Raw genomic sequence first — 20,472 nt, forward strand, 5'->3', positions numbered from 1 at the left:
GTGTTTCATAAAAATCTGGAAAACAGATCAAAATCAAACGATTCATCAAATGAATGGTAACATTTGAGCTGTTTTTACTGACTTAAAAGTCTCTTAACAGGCTAGTTTTTCTGCATATCTCTGACTTCTAATGTACCGTCTAGATCAGGTCTACCTATCAGATGTGACAAACTTTTTCAGTTAATCAGAAATGAAGGTTGGGAGTTCTTTTCTACATGTTTTCTTTCCTTTTTTAATCGCTTTATTTTCAGGGTTTGCATATTTGTCTTTTGTCAGCATCTTTCTGTGACATTTTGTTTTTCTCCAGCACTTTGTTCTTAATGTGTTCTATAAATAAGCCACCTGTTCCTCCATCAGATAAGCAGGGTTCAGATTAGATGAACAACTCAAACCAGGTTTTGGTTTGCAACTGGCTGTTGATCGGTCTGGCTACGCTAACCCAGCAGCAGTTAACGTTAATCTTTCTGTCAACAGATCATGGAAAATGCAGAGATCAACAACATCATCAAAATTGTTGGCCTTCAGTACAAGAAGAGCTACGACGACCCAGAGTCTCTGAGGAGCCTCCGATACGGCAAAATCATGATCATGACGGATCAGGTGACCAGCCTCTCAGACATGTCTTTCAAGATGGCGTCAGATTAACGGCAGCTCAGAACGCAGACATAATAACTGTCATCTTCCCTCAGGATCAAGATGGTTCCCACATCAAAGGTCTGCTCATCAACTTTTTCCACCACAACTGGCCATCCCTGTTGAAACACACATTCCTGGAGCAGTTCATCACACCTATTGTCAAAGTAAGAGAATTAAAATGCATAAAAATACCTTTTTATTCCGCTTTAACTTGACTAACAGCTAAACTGCTGCAGATGTCAGTACTTCAGCAAAGCGTTTATTCTGGTTAATCTGCTGCATGCAAGTTGAAACATGAACGCAAATTTAAGCTGGGGTAGGTAATGTTGCCCAGAGACACTTTTTTTTCCACTCTGGGTGAAGCGGTTCCTCATCCTGATAGTAGTCTATACATTTTTAAATAATGAACAATAAGAAATATAGTTAGACCCCTCAGTTTACTGTAAATCTGTAAAAACTCTGACCAATCCAAATGTTTGGGAAGAATTGAAGTTGTTCACTTCTTATATTTTGTAAGCTTCTTCATGGCTGAGAAAATGCAGGAAGGATTTCCCGACCCGGCTCGGTTTATTTGCCTCCTCCTGCTGAACAGCCGAGAAAGAGAAAATCGTTGGTGGAAAAAGCTGCAAACTAGAAAAACCCTCTGAGAGCGCAAACCTCCACCAAGGCCTTTTAAAAAGTTCCGGGATCCAACCAGTGATCTGGATCACCACTAAAATTAAATCTGTTCTTTATTTTCATATTTCCAACAACTCGCAAAAAATGTCATTAAAATCAGTCCATAACTTTATGAGTTATCTGAAACACAAACAGATAAACGCCGGTAAAAATGTAACCTCCTTGGTGGAGGTGAGAAAAAATCCTTGGATCACGCAAGGAGCAGAACCAGAGAGGGGAGGAGCTAAGACAGGATGCTACTTTTATCTTGCCAGCTCCCCAACATGACTTCCAGCTTTAATATTTACACATTTCTCTGCAGGCGACCAAGAACAAACAGGAAGTGGCCTTCTACAGCCTTCCAGAGTTTGAGGAGTGGAAGAAACAAACAGAAAACTTTAAAACCTGGCATATAAAGTACTACAAAGGTTTGCTGCTTCGATCGTTAACAATTTACACAAATCATAAAAAGATCAGTTTTTATTTTTAATATATCAGTAATAATCACAATATTTCATTGTTTGCTTCCAGGTTTGGGTACAAGTACAAGCAAAGAGGCAAAGGACTATTTTGCTGACATGGAGAGGCACCGAATCACGTTCAAATACGGCGGTGCTGAGGACGATGCAGCCATCACTCTGGTGAGTCGAAGCTACGACAGCATTCTGTTGGTTGGAGCCTCTACAACCATTCTGCATCGCCCCAGAGGAGAATAAAAGAGTAATTCTGCGTGAGAAAAATGATTTCTGTTACTGCAAATGACCAAACAGTCAAAAGAATTCCTGTTGAAAGACATTCACAGAGCAAACGGAGCATGTTGGACCTTCTGTGGAAAATGAAAACATGCTTTAGACATTATACTCAAATCTAGTGGCAAAGACAGGCATCAAACATTCAACAGCACAATTGTAAATATAAAAATAAGTATACGGTGGCCGTCAGTAGCCAGAATTTTTCCAGACATGTAGATGTGATGACTGCACCACAGGTAACCTCTTCAACATTGTGTACATCGGTACGGTCTTCCTCTACGCTCCTTTATTGTACCCCAAACCCATGTAGATATAAATAGTCCATTCTGAGAATAAAAACACAACTTATTTCAGTAACGTGGGCATAAAAACTTTTTTTTTCTGTAATTTTCTGATTTATTTTTTTAAGTTCCCAAACTCAGCTATGTCTGCAGGTTTGGTGAAAGCTGAGCCACAGAAAGCCATTCACAAACCAAGAACACATGAAAGAATCAATCCTGAAAATATCAGAACATCTCGTCTTAGACTGAAGACACGTAAAATAATTCAGAAGATTACAGCAAACAGAACAGACTGATTCCGCTCCGCCGATGAGGTGAGCGCTGCCGGCGATAACAACTGACGGTCCTATTTTATATGAAATCTAAAGCTGAGAAGGTTTGGCCTTTTTCTTCTTCATGACACATTAAAAGCAAAATAATGTTAACAGTTTACTGGAAGTTACGAATCAGATGTTGGTCAGGTGCTCTAAGCTATTTATTTGGTAGAACGGTAGTAAAAAAAAAAAAAAAAACGTCCCTTTCGTCAGTAAATCCTGCAGATCTCTTGTTTCGGGGGGAAAAGTGTCTTTAATTTATTAATAACTGAGTGAAATTAAATGTGTATTTTAAATACTTAACTTGTTTAAAAAAGTTACATTTTAAATCAGGATTGTTCTGTAATTTTTACAGAAAACACGAAGATACCAGATGTTTGTGTAAATAAGGGAATAATCAGACACGATGCAAACAGAATTACAGGATGAAGTAGTGGCGGCTGCTGTAGATGTTGTTTATGTTTTGCTTGTTTGTTTCAGGCGTTCAGTAAGAAAAAAACAGATGACAGGAAGGAGTGGCTGACTAATTTCATGGAAGACAGACGTCAGAGGAGGATGCACGGCCTGCCGGAGGTGCGTAGCTTCCCTCTACACTTGCTGAAGTGTGTGTGCTTCTCTCAATGAGGAAAACCTGAGAAGCCTCTGCTGCCTTTGTCAGTGTGGATGTTGGAATCCACTGGTCACCTGACTGGATATTTAACCTAATAAACTTGGAGCATGTGGATTTAAATAATGGTGAATTGAATCAGATCTTACGTCTGTAGGTTCAACTCCCCCGGGGAAAAACAGATATGAAGGAATGGAAATGTAGTATAAAAACTAGGGGTGGGAGAAAAATCCTTTCACATAAAAATCTGGATTTTTTCTTTCACAATTTTTTGGGTCAAAAATAATTTTTTCCCCCCATTTTTTTAAATGTTTATATGTTTAGATGCCAGATCGAGAAGAAGTTACAGCTTTTCTCCAGCAGAGGGCGAAATGTTTCCTTTGACTGCCCAGTAACACGATGTTATGTCCGTTTTGGAAAACACGTAAACAGAAGATGGAGAATGGCGGACAACCTGCTATATGTGCAGAGATAAATCCGCCACCTCAACTGGTTCCTCTTGATGCAGAGGAGCAGCTGCTCTACTCTGATCTCCTCCCTCCTCACCCTATCTCTAAGGGAGAGCCCGGCCACCCTGCGGAGGAAACGCATTTCAGCCGCCTGTATACGAGATCTCCTTCTTTCTCGTCCATAGGCTTCAGACCCGATGAGGAAATCCAATTAATTTACTTTATTTATAAAGCACATTTTAAAAAACAGAACATCTCCAAAGTGCTGCACAGAGTCAAATATCACAAAATACAAATAATATGAAATACAATTGGAGCCTAGGATCGACAACTGAAAATGCCCTTTCCCCTCCATTCCTAAGTCTCATCTTAGGCACCACAAGCTGGGACTGGCCCTGAGACCTCGAAGTGCACACTGGAGTGTAAATTTGGGGGCATTTGGTAATGTATTGACTGGCCAGTACATTTAAAGCTTTAAAAACAAACAATAAGATCTTTAAATCAACTCTAAAACGTACAGGCAGCCGGTGCAAAGAAGCTAAAATTGGGGTGATGTGTCCATGCTTTCTAGTCCCCGTTAAAAGTCGTGCAGCAGAATTCTGGACTAACTGCAAGCATGAAAGTGTGCGTTGGCTGATACCTGCATAGAGACCGTTGCAGTAGTCCAATCGAGAAGAAATAAAAGCGTGCACAACGTGTTCCAGAACACGGCATAAAACTGCATCCACCTGTTAATCAATCCCAGTCCATTGTGGCGCCAAGGCTGGTGACCTTGGGAGGCACAAAATTTTGAAGCGGTCCCAAGTCAACGGGGGTGTTTTGTTAGAGCAGGATCTCCGTCTTTCCTCATTCATTTTAAAAAGGTTTTGAGCTAACCAAGCCTTGACGTCACCAAGACCATTGAGTAAGGGTGTCAGGAGGCAACAATTGCTTTTGGACATTGGCACGTAACTTTGGCAGTCATCAGCATAAAAGTGATATGACATACCATGCTTTCTGGAGATCTTGCACTCAGTTACGGTGGCTAGCTGTGGCTAGTAATGCCAGGCTAGCTGCTAGCTTCCTGCTATCTCTGTTTACTGTTCAGTGTCAGGACGGAACGTGTGACTTAATGAAACTATTGTTTTTGAACCTCTGTGAACTGTAATTGAATTGGCATGTGTTGCGTTGGTGAATCGGCCTGCCCCTAGTGGATATGTACAGCCAGTGAATCTGAGTGACTGCAAAACAGCACCTTTTGACAGACATGTTGTTCAACATGTTTGTTAATCTTCTGCCAACGTAAATCTTTCTGCAGTGGCGTTGGTACAGACAACCCATGTCAAGCTGCTTCTGGAGGAGGAGGCGGGTTGAAACTCAGGGTTTCTTTATGAACCTGCCAGCGAGGAGGTTCACTTCACATAACTTATTCATTCATTATCCAAACCGCTTAGTCTGATTAAGGGTCGCGGGGGAGCTGGAGCCTATCCCCTATGTCGCTTTCTGGAATAAAAACCCAGATTTTCCCTCAACGCAGTGAACATACTGAGTTTTAACCCGCTTCCTGGGACAGGCCTCTGGCTGAGCCTTTTATACGATAACATGCAGTGAAAGGTGACGGTTTCTGCAGATCAGGCCAACTAAGCCACAACCTTCAACATCGATCTTACAGAAACTGAACCAGTTGATTTGGTTCGGTTTCCTCTGACATCTGATTGAAAGGGAAACCAATTTTTTTTTCCTTTTCAGCAATACCTTTATGGAACTCAAGCCAGGCTCCTCTCATACAATGACTTCATCAACAAAGAGCTGATTCTGTTCTCCAACTCTGACAACGAGAGATCCATCCCATCTTTAGTTGATGGTTTGTATCATCTTCATGTCTGAACTGATGGAAAACCATTGTTTAAGGCACGAGAACCACTCTGTTCAGATAAATATGTGTGTGTTCCTTTCAGGCTTAAAACCCGGGCAGAGGAAGGTTTTGTTTACCTGTTTAAAGAGGAACGACAAAAGAGAAGTGAAAGTCGCTCAGCTGGCTGGTTCAGTGGCAGAGATGTCTGCCTACCACCACGGAGAGGTAAGGTCACTGTGGACTGTTTGCTGGTCCTCTGCAGCCTTCATCAGGTCATGAAGCTCCAGCTCCGGCAACATGTTCACCTTCCTGTTTATTTAAAACTAACGCGAGAAAACTTTCTACAGGAACTGAGGAGCAAAAGGGTTTTTCTAGTTTTTCAATCTCAAAAGGAATTTTTCAAATCAAAGCAACTTATTTTAAATGTCACTAATATAAAACTTCCTAATCAGTCTGCTGCAGAGAAGCTTCTCCCAGATTTACTTGCATCATGTGGTGACCCCCATAGGGACCAAACCCCCACTTTGAGAGCTGCTGGACTTCGGTAGAGTTGTTTGACTGTGCCTGGTGGAAAACCAGAACAAGAGATTAGACAAAGTTCATGCTGAGACTGAAGGTATCTGCTGCTGATTTACTGATGCTTATTACATAAAGGAACATTTAACTTTCCATCCGTCCATATTCTGAACTGGTTAATCCTGTTCAGGGTTGCAGGGAAGCTAGAGCCCATCCCAGCAGGCTAGAGGCAGGGGCCACCTGCACAGGTTGCCAGTCTATTGCAGGACCAACTTTTTTTAAAATTTTTTTATCAAAGCTTGTCTTGTTCCTGGCGTTCACGTGCATGCTAAACTTCCTGACCAGCCACTTCCTGTTTGTCCTGCAGCAAGCCCTCATGATGACTATAGTGAACTTGGCCCAGAACTTTGTTGGCAGCAACAACGTGAACATCTTGCAGCCTTTGGGTCAGTTTGGTACTCGCATCAATGGAGGCAAAGATGCTGCCAGCCCTCGTTACATCTTCACCATGCTCAGGTAAAACAACAGTTCTGTGTGCATTTCAGCCAGGACACAAACAGCGTTAAAAAGAGCCAATAAATCCTTAATGTTCAACCCAAAGAACCAAAATAACAGCGTTCCCGTTTCCTTACAGTCCTCTGGCCAAGCTGCTGTTTCCTGCTGTGGACTCAAACCTGCTCAAGTTCTTGTTTGATGACAACCAGAAGGTGGAGCCAGAGTGGTACATTCCCATCATTCCTATGGTCCTGGTGAACGGTGCAGAGGGCATCGGGACAGGCTGGGCCTGCAAGATCCCAAACTATGACACCCGAGAGATCGTCAACAACATCAACAGAATGCTGAACCACCAAGACCCCCTACCCATGGTAAGGGTCACTTTAGTTCAGACCAGATTTAAAGATGCGGTAGCTCATGATGGGGAGCTAGAGAGATGTGAAAGTGGCGCTCTGTCTTGGCTCCTCCCCCTCTGGTTCTGCTCCTTGCGTGATCCGAGGCTTTTTTATTCGCAGTTTTTTCCACCAACGATTTTCTTTCTCGGCTGTTTAGCAGGAGGAGGCAAATAAACCGAGCCGGGTCGGGAAATCCTTCCTGCATTTTGTCAGCCATGTTTGCCTTCCAAGTTTCTTCTTCACTACTTTGTATTTTCATCCTAACATGCTGTTTATATGCAGGGTGTGGCTATCAGGTATGTTCTGCTGGAGGGGGAGGAGGGGAGCTGGGAGAAGAAGCTATGGAATATAAGAAATGAACAACTCCATTTGGGTCGGAACGTTTGGATTGCTCAGAGTTTTTACAGATTTACAGTAAACTGAAGCCTCTAACTATATTGCGTATTGTTCATGATGACAGAATGTATAGACTACTATCAGGACGAGGAACCACTTCATCCAGAGGAACATGTCTCTGAGGAACGTTCCCTACTACTAGAGATTCAATGAGATATGTTGTTGGTTTAACATTCTGTCCTAAAACATTCACCTCTGTGTCGTTTATTCATTTTATTTAAATGTTGGAAGATTCATTAAATTCTCAAATATGACGAATCTGAAAAGATGACGTCTGAAAAGGAGGAAGAGGTGCTGCATCTCCAAGTCTGTGTCATTTCTTTCTTTCGTTTCACAAACCCAGTTCATGAATCAACACAGCCGTCAGCACCAGAAACCCGATTAGGATCCGGATTCTGTCAGAGACGAGACAGACGTCTTCCAGAGTTTCTGTCCCACAGAGACGAGACAGACGTCTTCCAGAGTTTCTGTCCCACAGAGACGAGACAGACGTCTTCCAGAGTTTCTGTCCCACAGAGACGAGACAGACGTCTTCCAGAGTTTCTGTCCCACAGAGACGAGACAGACGTCTTCCAGAGTTTCTGTCCCACAGAGACGAGACAGACGTCTTCCAGAGTTTCTGTCCCACAGAGACGAGACAGACGTCTTCCAGAGTTTCTGTCTCACAGAGACGAGACAGACGTCTTCCAGAGTTTCTGTCCCACAGAGACGAGACAGACGTCTTCCAGAGTTTCTGTCTCACAGAGACGAGACAGACGTCTTCCAGAGTTTCTGTCTCACAGAGACGAGACAGACGTCTTCCAGAGTTTCTGTCCCACGGAGACGAGACAGACGTCTTCCAGAGTTTCTGTCCCACGGAGACGAGACAGACGTCTTCCAGAGTTTCTGTCCCACAGAGACGAGACAGACGTCTTCCAGAGTTTCTGTCCCACAGAGACGAGACAGACGTCTTCCAGAGTTTCTGTCCCACAGAGACGAGACAGACGTCTTCCAGAGTTTCTGTCCCACAGAGACGAGACAGACGTCTTCCAGAGTTTCTGTCCCACAGAGACGAGACAGACGTCTTCCAGAGTTTCTGTCCCACAGAGACGAGACAGACGTCTTCCAGAGTTTCTGTCCCACAGAGACGAGACAGACGTCTTCCAGAGTTTCTGTCTCACAGAGACGAGACAGACGTCTTCCAGAGTTTCTGTCCCACAGAGACGAGACAGACGTCTTCCAGAGTTTCTGTCCCACGGAGACGAGACAGACGTCTTCCAGAGTTTCTGTCCCACGGAGACGAGACAGACGTCTTCCAGAGTTTCTGTCCCACGGAGACGAGACAGACGTCTTCCAGAGTTTCTGTCCCACGGAGACGAGACAGACGTCTTCCAGAGTTTCTGTCCCACGGAGACGAGACAGACGTCTTCCAGAGTTTCTGTCCCACGGAGACGAGACAGACGTCTTCCAGAGTTTCTGTCCCACGGAGACGAGACAGACTTCTTCCAGCTGTAATGAAAGCTAACGAAGACATCTGAGGACGACTGGAATGGAATTCATTTGTGGTTATTGGACACAAATATGTATGTTTATACATAGAAATAAAAAATAAACGGTCTCGCTGGTGTGGTACCTACACCAGTGCTCTGCTGCTCATTTTATATCAGGAACGCAATGGATTCTGGGATAGGAGAGGGTGCAAAGGATACATCTCTTGTATCCTATGTTTTAAGCTAATCTGGAGCCAAACGAAGTGCGCATTTGAAGGGTGGATTCGAAGAAGCCTTTGAATTGAGACAGCACTTGGCGCGCCACGATGACGCATGCAGCCGACGAATCCGCACTTCGAAGTGTGCAGACCCTGGATTGAGAAACACCCAGTGTCTCCTGTCATGTTGCTATGCTACATGTTAGCATTGCTGCTACGCTACATGTTAGCATTGTTGCTTGCTGCCGTCCAAACATCTGAATAGTGTGGATCTCATGCTGTCTCCTGTACAGGACATTTTGTTCTGTTTTTATCCCATTATAATGCTTTCTTTGTGTGTGTGTGTATTTAACAGCTTCCCAGTTACAAAAACTTCAAAGGAGTGATCCACGAACTAGGTCAGAACCAGTACCTGGTCAGTGGAGAAGTGTCAGTCATTGACAAAAACACCATCGAGATCACAGAGCTTCCTATCCGGACATGGACTCAGGTACGATCCAGCCTCCTTCCTCATCAGAGGAACGGATGTCCGACGTAGAGCTGAGGATCATATTTGCTTCTGTGTTCAGGCCTACAAGGAGTCTGTGCTGGAGCCCATGCTGCAGGGCAGCGACAAGACGCCGGCTCTCATCAACGACTACAAGGAATACCACACAGATACCACGGTGAAGTTTGTGGTTCGCATGTCTGAGGAGAAGCTGGCTCAAGCCGAAGCAGTTGGCCTCCACAAAGTCTTCAAACTGCAGTCCAGCCTCACCTGCAACTCCATGGTGAAACGAGACGTCCAGGCCTTTTATTCTGAAATTTTGCTTTTTAACTGTGGACGTGCAAGTTGAACTCTTCACTGACTTTCTCCCCAGGTGCTGTTTGACCACATGGGTTGTCTGAAAAGGTACGATTCAGTCCAAGACATGCTCAAGGAGTTCTTTGAGCTCCGGCTGCACTACTACAAACTGAGGAAAGACTGGTTGCTGGGCAGCCTGGGAGCTGATGCCGCCAAACTGTCCAACCAGGCTCGCTTTGTTCTGGAGAAGATCGAAGGAAAGATCTCCATCGGTAGGACCTGAAAACGCTGACGGCAACTTTTACCTCAACAACCAGAACAAAAAACGTTGTTGTTCAGTCTCTGCAGCCAGAAATATGGAGTCGAAAGGATTATCAGAGTAACTCAGTGCTGATGATTTGCTTCGATGTTTTGCACCTCGTATGTTCCATCAGAGGTCAGATTGCAACATGTTTACACGCCATGTTCCGCTTGTAGCCGGTGAGATCTGACGGTGCAGTGAAGGAAAACAACAAATCCAAAACAAAGATTAAAAACAATAAAGATGTTGGACCATTTCAAACTAAAGTCGTATTGTAAGTCCAGACTGTGTTGCCGTGACAGCACAGCGTCGGGGACCTCAGCAAACAGTTTCCACATAAGATGATGAAACCTCCCAAACGTCTGTTTAAAGGATTTCTGTGAAAGATGGAAATGTTGCATCCCGTCTGAAATCAGCTGATTGATGTTAAGCTGCAAGTTTTCTTTTCCTCCAGAGAACAAATCCAAACGTGAACTAATCCGGATGCTGGTGCAGAAAGGCTACGAGTCCGACCCGGTTGCTGCCTGGGCCAAGGCTCAGGAAAAGGTACGACCCGGCTGCAGCTGAACAGTGTGATTAGTTCTGGTGGGAAGTGCTCCTGCACTGACCTGCTCGTGCTGCATGTCCACCATAAAGGTGGCAACATGAGGCCAGATCTGCCCGCTTGTTTTCTCTCCAGGCTCAGGAAGACGACTATCCCGACGGGAACGACAGCGACGGCTCCGTGGACTCCGGATCCTCATCAGGCCCAAACTTCAACTACATCCTCAACATGCCTCTGTGGTGTCTGACTAAAGAAAAGGTGGAGGAGCTGCTCAAGCAGAGGGACCAAAAGGTATCCATCGGGGTTTCATTCAGCTGTTTTCTGGGCTAAGCGAGCTGTACTTAATTATTCATGTGCTGATCAGCAGAGTTATTTAGCTCACACTAATCCAGGTTTGCAGCAGGCATGTGTTTCTGAGCACGTGTGTGTTTGTGTGTGCAGAGAAGTGAGCTGAACCATCTGCAGAAGAAATCCTCGGAGGATCTGTGGAAAGAGGACTTGGCGGTCTTCATTGAAGAGCTGGATGTAAGTTCATGTTGCCGCTGAAATAATGTGTTTACGGGCAACTCATCAAAACCAACAGCTTGTGGTTCCTTACTGGGCACTTCAGCAAGGATTGTGCCATCTTTTTAAAAAAAAACTTTGGGCCCATTTTTCACTTCAGTCTGAAACATTACCAGTGATGGAAGAATGATTCCTGCTGTGAATTTCAGCTGGTAGTAATTGTCTAAAATGCTGCATTTAGCCTCTAACTGGGTGAAAATGTCTCAGTGAAGGCCAACACTCCTCTGTCCCACTGGCACCAGGCAACCCAGGCCAAGGAAAAGTCCCTTCTAACAGGGATGAAAACCCTTCAGCACACGCTTTAAACATGCAGGGGTTACGTGACGTGACGAGCTTCAGGAAAGATGGCGGCAGATACAGTTTTGTTTAAAACTAAAGGAGTTATTGAGCTTTTTAATGATTGAAATGCCTTAAAAATAATGAGATCTTCTGGTCCTCTTACATATTGCACACGTCAAAAGCTGTTGGGATCATATGACAGCTTATCATTTTATTCAGCATTCACAGAAACACGGCGGCTGGAATCTGATTTCAGCCCCAAAGACATAATGGTGGCCGTAGTCAGGGTCACTTTCTACATAGAGAGTCATGAGGCAGAGAAAGACCCAGTGTCGTCTCCCAGTGCATTACAGTGTCGTCTCCCAGTGCATTACAGTGTCGTCTCCCAGTGCATTACAGTGTCGTCTCCCAGTGCATTACAGTGTCGTCTCCCAGTGCATTACAGTGTCGTCTCCCAGTGCATTACAGTGTCGTCTCCCAGTGCATTACAGTGTCGTCTCCCAGTGCATTACAGTGTCGTCTCCCAGTGCATTACAGGACGTCTCCCAGTGCATTACAGTGTCGTCTCCCAGTGCATTACAGTGTCGTCTCCCAGTGCATTACAGTGTCGTCTCCCAGTGCATTACAGGACGTCTCCCAGTGCATTACAGTGTCGTCTCCCAGTGCATTACAGTGTCGTCTCCCAGTGCATTACAGTGTCGTCTCCCAGTGCATTACAGGACGTCTCCCAGTGCATTACAGTGTCGTCTCCCAGTGCATTACAGTGTCGTCTCCCAGTGCATTACAGTGTCGTCTCCCAGTGCATTACAGTGTCGTCTCCCAGTGCATTACAGTGTCGTCTCCCAGTGCATTACAGTGTCGTCTCCCAGTGCATTACAGTGTCGTCTCCCAGTGCATTACAGGACGTCTCCCAGTGCATTACAGTGTCGTCTCCCAGTGCATTACAGGACGTCTCCCAGTGCATTACAGTGTCGTCTCCCAGTGCATTACAGTGTCGTCTCCCAGTGCATTACGGGACGTCTCCCAGTGCATTACGGGACATCTCCCAGTGCATTACAGTGTCGTCTCCCAGTGCATTACGGGACGTCTCCCAGTGCATTACAGGACGTCTCCCAGTGCATTACAGTGTCGTCTCCCAGTGCATTACAGGACGTCTCCCAGTGCATTACAGGACGTCTCCCAGTGCATTACAGTGTCGTCTCCCAGTGCATTACAGGACGTCTCCCAGTGCATTACAGGACGTCTCCCAGTGCATTACAGGACGTCTCCCAGTGCATTACAGTGTCGTCTCCCAGTGCATTACAGTGTCGTCTCCCAGTGCATTACAGGACGTCTCCCAGTGCATTACAGTGTCGTCTCCCAGTGCATTACAGGACGTCTCCCAGTGCATTACAGTGTCGTCTCCCAGTGCATTACAGGACGTCTCCCAGTGCATTACAGGACGTCTCCCAGTGCATTACAGGACGTCTCCCAGTGCATTACAGGACGTCTCCCAGTGCATTACAGTGTCGTCTCCCAGTGCATTACAGTGTCGTCTCCCAGTGCATTACAGTGTCGTCTCCCAGTGCATTACAGGACGTCTCCCAGTGCATTACAGTGTCGTCTCCCAGTGCATTACGGGACGTCTCCCAGTGCATTACAGGACGTCTCCCAGTGCATTACAGGACGTCTCCCAGTGCATTACAGTGTCGTCTCCCAGTGCATTACAGTGTCGTCTCCCAGTGCATTACGGGACGTCTCCCAGTGCATTACGGGACGTCTCCCAGTGCATTACGGGACATCTCCCAGTGCATTACGGGACGTCTCCCAGTGCATTACGGGACGTCTCCCAGTGCATTACAGTGTCGTCTCCCAGTGCATTACGGGACGTCTCCCAGTGCATTACGGGACGTCTCCCAGTGCATTACGGGACATCTCCCAGTGCATTACGGGACGTCTCCCAGTGCATTACGGGACGTCTCCCAGTGCATTACGGGACGTCTCCCAGTGCATTACGGGACGTCTCCCAGTGCATTACGGGACGTCTCCCAGTGCATTACGGGACGTCTCCCAGTGCATTACGGGACGTCTCCCAGTGCATCTCGGGACGTCTCCCAGTGCATCTCGGGACGTCTCCCAGTGCATTACGGGACGTCTCCCAGTGCATTACGGGACGTCTCCCAGTGCATCTCGGGACGTCTCCCAGTGCATTACGGGACGTCTCCCAGTGCATTACGGGACGTCTCCCAGTGCATCTCGGGACGTCTCCCAGTGCATCACGGGACGTCTCCCAGTGCATTACGGGACGTCTCCCAGTGCATTACGGGACGTCTCCCAGTGCATTACGGGACGTCTCCCAGTGCATCTCGGGACATCTCCCAGTGCATCTCGGGACGTCTCCCAGTGCATCTCGGGACGTCTCCCAGTGCATCTCGGGATGTTTCCCAGTGCATTACGGGACATCTCCCAGTGCATTACGGGACGTCTCCCAGTGCATCTCGGGACGTCTCCCAGTGCATCTCGGGACGTCTCCCAGTGCATCTCGGGACGTTTCCCAGTGCATCTCGGGACGTCTCCCAGTGCATTACGGGACGTCTCCCAGTGCATCTCGGGACGTCTCCCAGTGCATCTCGGGACGTCTCCCAGTGCATCTCGGGACGTCTCCCAGTGCATATCTCCCAGTGATCCTGTCGCTCACCTGGACTGGACTAGTATCCCTGTACACCCTGATATTTAAACAGGTGTAGATAAAGGATCATTGGAAACGGTTTTGCTTAATTAAACCCAAATTGTGATTAAAATTAAAATGAGACCAGTGGAGTGTGAAACTGAAGGCCTCTGGTTGCGTCATTCTGGAGTTTTTATATGGCCCGTATGTTGTTTTCAGAAAGTGGAGGCTCAGGAGAGAGAAGAGCAGAGTTTAGGAAAAGCCATCAAGCTGGTGAAGGGAAAAGTGGGCAAACCTAAAGTGAAGAAAATGAACCTGGAGGAGACGATGCCCTCACCGTTCGGTCGGCGGGTGGAGCCTCCAACTCAGCCCATAAAATCTGATGCAGTCAAGAAGATGATCAAGAAGAAGAAGGTAACCTAGCAACATCCTCCTGAAATCACTTGGATGGATGGATCGATGGGTGGATGAAGGATGGATGAAGGATGGATGGGTGGATGAAGGATGGATGATGGATGGATGGATGGATAATGGATGGATGGATGGATGGATAATGGATGGATGGATGGATGGATGGATAATGGATGGATGGATGGATAATGGATGATGGATGGATGGATGATGGATGGATGGATGGATGGATGGATGATGGATGGATGATGGATGGATGGATGGATGGATGGATGGATGATGGATGGATGGATGGATGGATGGATAATGGATGGATGGATGGATGGATGGATGGATAATGGATGGATGGATGGATGGATAATGGATGGATGGATGGATAATGGATGGATGGATGGATGGATAATGGATGGATGGATGGATGGATGGATAATGGATGGATGGATGGATGGATGGATAATGGATGGATGGATGGATGGATGGATGGATGATGAATGGATGGATGGATGGATAATGGATGGATGGATGGATGATGAATGGATGGATGGATGGATAATGGATGGATGGATGATGAATGGATGGATGGATGGATAATGGATGGATGGATGGATGATGAATGGATGGATGGATGGATAATGGATGGATGGATGGATGATGAATGGATGGATGGATGATGAATGGATGGATGGATGGATGGATGGATAATGGATGGATGGATGGATGATGGATGGATAATGGATGGATGGATGGATGGATAATGGATGGATAATGGATGGATGGATGGATGGATAAAATTAAAGTGATGAAGGTAAAAAGTAAGAAAAAGCGACAAACGTAAAGTTTTTAACTGTTCTCGTTGTCAGGGAGACTCGGACGCAGCCGTGAAGCTGGAGTTTGACGACGAGGGTTTGGGCGGCGAGGGAGGAACCGGAGAGAACTCTGTGGCCAAACCGAAAGCTCCACGAGTCAAGAAGGAGAAGAAAGAGTCGGGTCAGTTCTCTTCAACACGTCGCCTCTCATTAACATTCCTCCGCTCGATGCCCAGGTCTTCCACCATGGCAGAAGGAAGTAATGTCAGCTTGTTTCTGTTTCAGGAGCTCCCAGAGTCAGAAAACCTCCTGCACCCAAAGCTGCTTCAGCTAAGAAGGTGAAGAAGAGGAACCCCTGGTCTGATGACGAGTCCAAGTCCGACAGCGACCTGGAGAACAGCAAACCCGTCATTCCCAGAGAGACCAAGTCTCAGCGGGCATCAGGTATGCTGCTGCGGCTCTCCGTGTGGAAACTCTGCCGCTTTGCCGTTACTTTATACATGTTTTCATGAGCTGGTCAAGCACGTGTGGGCTGCACTGCTCAAACCTTTGACCGCCACCACAGAAGAAGAAGCAGGCAAGCAAATGTACAGCAACACCACAGGGGAATTTCCCCGCCAGGAAGACACATCTGTTTTTAGGGAATTCCATTTATCGGCCACCTACGCAGGATGGTTTAAGTTGTTCTTTCCACGCCTTTACACATCAAGTCATCAACATTCATCCTTCCTGGTTCCACAACTCGGTTTGCCCTCGCTAACGCTGTCCTAGTGTTTAGTTAAGAACTGGTTAACTAACAGCTGGTTAGCGTGACTCTTCATGTCAGCGTCAGTCAGACTAACCTGGTCTGCTCCTTTTCACAGCTTCCAAACCAAAATACACATTCGACTTCTCTGAGGAGGAGGAAGAGGAGGAGGAGGCAGACGAAGAGGAAAACGGAGACGACGACGCGGCCTCTTCTCCGGTGAGGTCGTTCAAAGACGACTTCGGCTTCTCCGACACCAAGGACCAATACAACGACCGTAACGACGAGGAAGAGGACGAAGACAACGAAGTGTCCTCCTCCCCGCCCAAACAGAAGACCACGTAAGAGCAGCTGTTGGTGAATCGGTGGAGGTGGCTGCTGCTGATCTGACGTCGCTGACTGTTTCCTTCTGTCCCTCTGAAGGTCTGCACCTGCAGCCAAAAAGAAAGAAGCGAGCAGCATCTTCTCCACCAAGCCGGCCTTCTCTGAAAAGAGCGACAGCGGTGAGTAAAGCCTCCAGCAGGGAGGCGCCAGCTGACACGGATCTGGCCTGACCTCTGACCTTGTACACGTCGCTGGGGTCTTGTCAGGCTGCTCCAGCAGCTCTGTTGACCTTTTACAGAATCCTGCAGACGGATTTCCACTTAAACAAAGAGGTTTTATTACTGCATCAATATCCTTTCTTATCCATCACAAGAGGGATGTTTTCTCCACAAATACACCAACAGAGCTGAATTTGTCTCGTCTCACAGCAGCTCCTTGTTTTCAGTTTGTAGGAAAAATGTCTGTTTTTACTCTGAAACAGCAGCCAAGCAGCTGCGGTGCGTTTAGGGAGCAGCAGGTAAACTCTGCACTGTGTTGGTCTTGTAGACGCCTCCAAGTCGGACAGTGATGACAACGGTCCGGTCTTCTCCACTTACTCCAGCAGCTCAGCTTTCGACAAACTATCAGCAAAGAAAGGTAATGTCCCAGGATGCCCAGCAGAGGGCAGTATAACACCGCTTCCACACTGACACAGGCTGATTTAATATGAAATTTTATTTATTTGCGACCCGCAGCAGCAAAGAAGCCTTCTGATGCAGCCCCAAAACCTAAGAAACCACCAGCACCAAAAGCAAAGAAGCCGGATAAATCCATCTGGGACTCCGACTCCGACACCGGCTCCAAGAAACCAGCACCAGCTCTCAAAGGTAGGAAACCATTTCCTCTGAAAAACACGACATTAAAACTGGAAGTGTTGTGGGAAATGTTGTTGTTTTGCTGCTGTAGCAGGAAAAGGTCGAGGAAGGAAGAGGAAGGGTTCTGGCTCTGAAGACGAGTACAGTCCGATGAAGAAAGCAGCGAAACCAGTCGGCAAGGTGAGGAACTTACTGTGTTTTAGACGCGCTGCGCAGAAACCACGTCTGGTTTATGTTCGGACATAAAGTCCATCTGTGTTTTATGTTATGTAAGCAGGAACTAAAAGTTGTCCTGAGAGACGGACAGCCTCTCGGCTCAATGTCAGAAACGCTAAACAGGAAGTAGGCAGAAAGACGTCATGTCTAACCTGATGCACGTCTAGAAGTAAATAAAATGCTTTCTATAGTTTACATTAAGTGAAAAAAATGTTTATATGAGAATATATAAATTAAAGAATAAACTGAATTTTTCATCAAATTTACTTTAAAATTAAACCTTTGTATTTAACACTTTGTATGTAAATGTCATATAAAATGTAAAACTATATTTTATACTGAGGAGTATAAAGTCATTGGTATATTAGAAATAGAGAAAATGTTACAAAGCTCGTTCCCCTGTTTGGCAGGCCAGCACCACACCAGTAAAATTACAACAGGAGCAGACGCTCGTTAATAGTGCAAAGTAAGCACAAGCATATGGAATCAGATTTGTTTCAGAATCTTTTTAAAACTCAAGCAAAAACAATTAAAACCAAAACTTTCTAAAACTTAAGTAAAATAAATAATTTCAATCAAAAATTATCAATCATCATGGAAACTATTAGGCTTTTATTTGGTATAATTGAGTAGTCTTGTTTGCGGTTTCGTCTTCTTCTTTCTCTCTTCTCTATTTGGTTGCGCTTCACAGTGTTTGGTTTTGATTCTTGATTGGTTTAATTTCTGACAAATCTTTTATGGGCGGGCTCTTTTCAGGGGCGCATTCCGATTGGCTGGCGACTTTTTGAGTGACACAGCTGTAGCCCAGAGGTTGTTTAAACCCCTGTATATGTATGCCAAGTTCAGCTTTGAGTTATGTTTACACCCATGTCTGTTTTATCACTAAGTGTGCAGTTTGCATCAGTTTCTAGATACAAGTCTAGAATAGACTTTTATGAGAGTGTTTTAACTACTGTGTGCTGAAAAGTGAAAGTGGCTGGGTTCATGAGGAGTTAGAAGTAAACAGTTAACTCGTCTTTTAATGGTTTTAAGGATGTTCACATTGTTATGGTTAAGCAGCACAGATGAATGCTGATGATTAAAGAAAATGACCATTAGACAATAACAATTCTACAGTTTCAAATTCTTTGTCAGGGAATCAGAAGTAGTTTTAATTTTCAACTCCTTAACTTCCGAAGAAAGTGTTTGTACATCTCATCAGGCTACAGCTGTGTCGCTCCAGAACTCACCAGCCAATCGAAATGCACCCTGAAAGAGCCCGCCCATGAAAGGTTTGTGTCAGAAATGAAACCAAACAATCGAGAATCAAAGCCAAAGACTGTGAAGTGCAACCAAAATAGCAAAAAGAGAGAAAGAGGAAACTACAAACACTACTCAATTATACCAAATAAAAGCCTAATAGTTTTCATGATGATTGATCATTTTTGATTTTGAGATCATTTATTTTACTTAAGTTTTTAGAAAGTTTTGATTTTAATTGGTTTTTGCTTGAGTTTTAAAGTTTTGCTTGGAGATTCTGAAACAAAACTGATTCCATACGAGCATGATTCTGCACGGCGGTAATATCTGGAACGTTCCAAAACAAATGAGGAAACGTGCTGAAATGAGATTTTTTTCCTCCCAGAAGCCACAGAAAGCTCCTTCCGAGGACGAAGACGAAGACGAGGACAGCAACAGCCTGAGCACCATGAAAGCTCTGTCCCGCGATAGGCCGGGCCGTGCCAGGAAGGAGGTCAAGTACTTCCACGAGTCGGACAACGAGGAAGAGGAGGATGACGATGACGACATGTTTGATTAAAGCAACATTCAGTCACATTCAACCACTCTGCTTGTGTGGAAGTTCCTCCTCCTGTGTTCCCACAGACCTTTTTGTACATTTCCAGTTTCATTTCTGTTCTTTTCATTGATGGTGGTGTTAAATGATTTTTAATGTGTAGGTGTTTTACACTTTTTATTATTCTACATATACAGTTTGTTTTTTTAATGCCCATTGAAACGTTCCGTCTTTGTCTGACGCAGCTTGTAGAGATTAGAGCACTGTTATTTAGCACATTTTAATTGTTAAGATGATATGTAACTTTTTGAACATGAAGTTGAAAGTAAACAATGAAATGTCTGCTGGTCCGACTCCTTACTGATCAGTACACCTGCCTTCTTCCTGGTCTTCACATAGGACTGTGACAAGAGCATGAAATGATCCATTTTAAGATTATTTCTGTTTAAGAGACAATTTAAAACTCCAACCGTAAATGGCCATTTTTCTGCAAAGATGGACTTCTGTGATTTAGTACGATAATTGTTCACTAATAATTCATGAAAGTTTAAAAAGTGATAAAAAAAAAGTCATACAAATATATTTATATATTTGTGTGTGTGTGTGTGAATATAGATAGATAGATAGATGAAGATTGATCGCATTGTGATCATTTACACCATCGAGGTCCCAAAACCATCGAGTACAAAAAAATAAATGTTCTTTAAAGTTACACAACTTTTCTAGGCAATGTAGTTGTCGCATACAGCACCTAGAAGGGTGATAAGCCAGTTACCTGGAAATAGGTGATCGGTGATAAAGGGCAGCCTTGGCGGAGTCCAACCTGCACTGAAAATGAATCCAACTTACTGCCAGCAATGTGGACCAAGCTCTGACACCTGTCGTACAGGGACCGGACAGCTCGTACAAGGGGGTCCGTTACCCCATACTCATGGAGTACCCCCCACAGGAGCCCCCGGGATACACAGTCAAATGCCTTCTCCAGGTCTACAAAGCACATGTAGACTGGTTGGTCAAACTTCCAAGCCCCCTCCAGAACTCAAAAGAGGGTATAGAGCTGGTCCACTGTTCTGCGACCAGGATGAAAACCACACTGCTCCTCCTCAATCCGAGATTTGACTATCTGGCGGACCCTCCTCTCCAGGACTCCTGGATTCCCCTGTAATTGGAACACACTCTCCAGTCCCCCTTCTTAAAAAGGGGG

The 20,472-nt window shown here is 45.4% G+C and overlaps 1 protein-coding gene across 1 annotated transcript in view; it reads left to right on the forward strand.

The window, feature by feature from the left end:
• top2b (DNA topoisomerase II beta) overlaps nucleotides 1-19,539 on the forward strand; it is a 38,487-nt gene extending 18,948 nt beyond the window's left edge. Inside the window, exons 13-36 of the mRNA XM_079259211.1 lie at nucleotides 475-600; nucleotides 690-800; nucleotides 1,616-1,721; nucleotides 1,825-1,934; nucleotides 3,121-3,213; nucleotides 5,425-5,539; nucleotides 5,634-5,755; nucleotides 6,414-6,562; nucleotides 6,681-6,912; nucleotides 9,375-9,509; nucleotides 9,589-9,789; nucleotides 9,880-10,075; nucleotides 10,559-10,650; nucleotides 10,784-10,939; nucleotides 11,090-11,173; nucleotides 14,358-14,552; nucleotides 15,410-15,536; nucleotides 15,641-15,799; nucleotides 16,219-16,441; nucleotides 16,524-16,603; nucleotides 16,971-17,060; nucleotides 17,159-17,290; nucleotides 17,370-17,458; nucleotides 19,119-19,539. Coding sequence (XP_079115337.1) covers nucleotides 475-600; nucleotides 690-800; nucleotides 1,616-1,721; nucleotides 1,825-1,934; nucleotides 3,121-3,213; nucleotides 5,425-5,539; nucleotides 5,634-5,755; nucleotides 6,414-6,562; nucleotides 6,681-6,912; nucleotides 9,375-9,509; nucleotides 9,589-9,789; nucleotides 9,880-10,075; nucleotides 10,559-10,650; nucleotides 10,784-10,939; nucleotides 11,090-11,173; nucleotides 14,358-14,552; nucleotides 15,410-15,536; nucleotides 15,641-15,799; nucleotides 16,219-16,441; nucleotides 16,524-16,603; nucleotides 16,971-17,060; nucleotides 17,159-17,290; nucleotides 17,370-17,458; nucleotides 19,119-19,292 — 3,297 coding nt within the window. The 3' untranslated portion in view covers nucleotides 19,293-19,539. The remainder of the gene's footprint in view (nucleotides 1-474; nucleotides 601-689; nucleotides 801-1,615; nucleotides 1,722-1,824; nucleotides 1,935-3,120; nucleotides 3,214-5,424; nucleotides 5,540-5,633; nucleotides 5,756-6,413; nucleotides 6,563-6,680; nucleotides 6,913-9,374; nucleotides 9,510-9,588; nucleotides 9,790-9,879; nucleotides 10,076-10,558; nucleotides 10,651-10,783; nucleotides 10,940-11,089; nucleotides 11,174-14,357; nucleotides 14,553-15,409; nucleotides 15,537-15,640; nucleotides 15,800-16,218; nucleotides 16,442-16,523; nucleotides 16,604-16,970; nucleotides 17,061-17,158; nucleotides 17,291-17,369; nucleotides 17,459-19,118) is intronic.
• The last annotated feature ends 933 nt before the right edge of the window (nucleotides 19,540-20,472 follow it).

Source organism: Telmatherina bonti, assembly GCF_933228915.1.
Source record: "Telmatherina bonti genome assembly, chromosome: 19".
Lineage (NCBI taxonomy): Eukaryota > Metazoa > Chordata > Actinopteri > Atheriniformes > Telmatherinidae > Telmatherina > Telmatherina bonti.